Below are 3,487 nucleotides of genomic sequence, written 5' to 3' on the forward strand. Positions count from 1 at the left end.
TGTTAGCGCTTCTTCGGTTTCTGAGATGCTGTAGGAGGATGGTTTACACCTTCAGTAATACTTCGGTGTAGAAAAAGAGTAACAGAAAAAAGGAAAAACAAATGTTTTATGCAGTAATCCACCTATATTCTTCCACTCCCACTTAGAAAAATTCCCAAAGCACTTTGGAGTGGATTGGGCACAGAAGGTTCTCTGCAAGGAACTGAACTGTTATCCAGCAAACTGGGATTTGATATTTCCATTACTGCTTTCCTAGCAGTCCTGCCTCTCGCTATCTCATTGAATGATATGCCTTTATTAATTAAACTGAGCATATTATATAAAAATATACACACAATAACTAACATCTATTCAGTGCCTAAAATGGTTCAAGCACTATTGACAGCACTGAATTCACTTTGTAATTCAACAGTCAACAATGTAGTCACTGTATTTTCTCCATTCACATACAAGAAACCCAGGCATACGAAAATTAAGTAGCTTGCTCAAGGTGCTATTTATTAATTTGGCACACAGTTGACATGTAAACCAAAGCAATCTGGCTCCTTTTGTTGTCCAGTAATCTACCCTTGTATATGGGATATTGTATAGAGACACCCCCCACACACGTATACACACAGTGTATTTACTGTATGTGCTAAGACAGCCTGATGCAACCTGTTTGAGCATAAACCCCAAGCTAGAAACGTTTAAACACTAGTCTGACTTATCTGGTGGCAATTGTGACACTTTTAAATGTAGTCTTATATACTGGGGTTATGAAATGCTTTTGACTGCATATAAAAGAAAACACATTTGGCTGCTTAGTAAAATCCCTTGTGTGAGGAGTTGTGTGTGTACTGGTAAAATGATTGCAGTTTCCCAATCAGAGTTTGTAATGGGGGAATTGGATGAGTCCCAGAGCTTAATGTCTCATGAGGAGGAATCTGCCTTTGATCTTAGAGCTTTCTTAGCTGCATCTTTTACGTCTTTGTTTCTCAAACTGTACATCAGTGGATTTAGCACTGGGAGGACAGTGGTGTAGAACACCAAGATGATTTTATCAGTGTTGGGAGAATACAGGGAGCTGGGCCTTGAGTAAATAAACAGTAGACTCCCCTGATAAATGACCACAGAAGTCAGGTGAGAGGCACACGAGGAGAAGGCTTTCTTCCCTCCACTGAAAGAGCGAATCTTTAAGACTGAGAGAAGAATGAAATAGTAGGAGATAACGATGATGATGAAGCAGATGATTTCCAGGGAGCTGTCATACGTGGAGAGGAGCCACTCATTAACTGGGGTGTCTGTGCAGGAGAGCTTAAGCAGTGGAGGGAGGTCACAGAAAAAGTGATTAATCACATCTTTGTCACAGTATTTCAGAATAAAGGCAAAGGATGTATGAACAAGGGAGCTCATGTTGCCACCAATATAGGACAAGACAATCAGCCATACACGGATGCCCCGGGACATCACAACTGTATACAGCAAAGGGTTACAGATGGCGACATAGCGATCATAGGCCATGGCAGCCCAGATAAAGGATTCTGTATCTGCAAAAGTACAGAAAATGCAGAACTGCAGGGCACAACCATAATAGGAAATGGATTTGTTCTCTGAGAGGAAGTTGGCCAGCATTTTTGGAACAATGGCTGAGGAATAACAAAGGTCTACAAAGGATAGGTTACTGATAAAAAAATACATGGGGGTTTGAAGACAGGAAGCTATTCTGATTAACATGATCAAGCCAATGTTCCCCATTAGAATGACACCATACAACATCAGAAACACCAGGAATAGGACAATCTGAAGCTCAGGGTGAGTTGGAAACCCTAATAGAATAAACTCAGTCACCAAGGTGTAGTTTCCTTCTATCATATCCATATTATATGTGTTTTTTTTCTTCCTTGTTTTGAGAATCTTAATATCCAAAAATACCATAATAATGAAAAAGAAATAAAATCAGATATTATCATAAGTTTTTTATTATTTCAACAAATAACCAAATAAAGAAACCAAAGTTCAAAGTTTTCTTCAGATATAAAATTTGACAGATATATTTCAGAATTTAGTAGATATTAAATTTCATGATTGCAAGTTTTATTTAATCTGTTTGATTTAATGATGATTTCTTCCATTGGATGGTTGGCTTCATGGGTGCAGAGGGCATGTTGGAGTTTGCTTATCTTTTTGTACCTGAAATGTAACACTATAGTTGCAATACAAGATTAGATGGATTAATGAATGGACTGAGGATGGTATAAAGGAAAGAAGAAATATCAATATTTATTAAACAGAAAGCGACTTGTAGAACATGCCTTGGAATGAGGAGAATTATGGCACCATTTGCTTTTTCTCTCAAGATATTTCAGTCACTGCATCCAATATCTCACTACAAACCGGATGGAATGGTATAATAAAAAATACACCAGCTAATTGTTTTTTGTTCTTATTTTTTAGTAATATATAGTAAAAGTAATATTGGTAAAATAAAAATAAATGTCACTAATTACAAGCTGTGAGTATATTTTTTAAAGGACTTAGGGTAATTCAATAAATCCCATCAAGATATTGGCCAAGCTGATTAAATTACTTAAATATGTATTTTTTCATCTATCAAAATGCCCGGCTTCCAGTGAGGACAGAATGAATATTAGTTGACTAAATGAGTAAAATAGACCAAAAAAAAAAAAAAAAAGTTACATGTTAACTTCAAGTTAAATAAAATCATTCTATATGGCCTTCTCACTGAACTATAGTTAGTTGCTAGTATTTTTTATGCTTTTATAATTCAGGGTATATATATATATTTTTGAGAACTTCGTCAATCACTGTTCCTGGGGTTTCAGAATACTTCTAACAGTAGAAAAAAAACTTGAACTTAACCTGGAAGTGTAAGAAATTTGAAGCTAACCTTGAAGGATGGACTTGAAAATATATAAAAACTAACGAGCAAAGCATCCAATGGTCTATGTTAGTGTTGCCACAGAGAACCCTAGTAGGGAATTAGAAATGTTTCTGGGTCACTAGCTCATTAAAACTCTGTCAGTGATGGTGCTATCAACTTTATCTCTTTCAGTACTTAAAACACCCTATGACACAGGCACAGAGAATCTACAGAGAATCGGAAGTGTTAATTACTTGTTCAATGTGTGGTCATGTTGTTCTATCTGAGAGTGTGAGTGAGAAACAGCACTACAGCAGGACAGCAGCTAACTTACTCTTAGTTTGCCTGTTTTCAACATAATTAGGCTATTTAGAAAAGATAAGATCTTTGATTTAGACTTAGAAAAAATATGGTTGGAATTCTGTCTTGACTACAAGAGTACTGTGGGATCTTGGACAAATTAATATAAATTGTCTTATTTATATATAAGAATGGTAACAAATATCTCACAGGGTTGCTGTATTGATCAAACAACAAAAAAAGATCTCCTTGTCCACCTACCATCCAACAATCCATTTATCTACTCACCTACCTACCTACCTACTTACCTACCTGTCTAGGTAA

At 36.2% G+C, this 3,487-nt stretch overlaps 1 protein-coding gene across 1 annotated transcript; it reads right to left on the minus strand.

Moving 5' to 3' along the window:
- Nucleotides 1-786: 786 nt before the first annotated feature.
- LOC100670976 (olfactory receptor-like protein OLF1) lies at nt 787-1,860 on the minus strand. The gene has a single exon (XM_064289026.1). It carries the CDS (start codon nt 1,858-1,860, stop codon nt 913-915), a length of 948 nt encoding a protein of 315 aa, XP_064145096.1. The 3' UTR covers nt 787-912.
- Nucleotides 1,861-3,487: the final 1,627 nt, after the last annotated feature.

The sequence above is a fragment of the Loxodonta africana genome, chromosome 7, assembly GCF_030014295.1.
Source record: "Loxodonta africana isolate mLoxAfr1 chromosome 7, mLoxAfr1.hap2, whole genome shotgun sequence".
Classification (NCBI taxonomy): domain Eukaryota; kingdom Metazoa; phylum Chordata; class Mammalia; order Proboscidea; family Elephantidae; genus Loxodonta; species Loxodonta africana.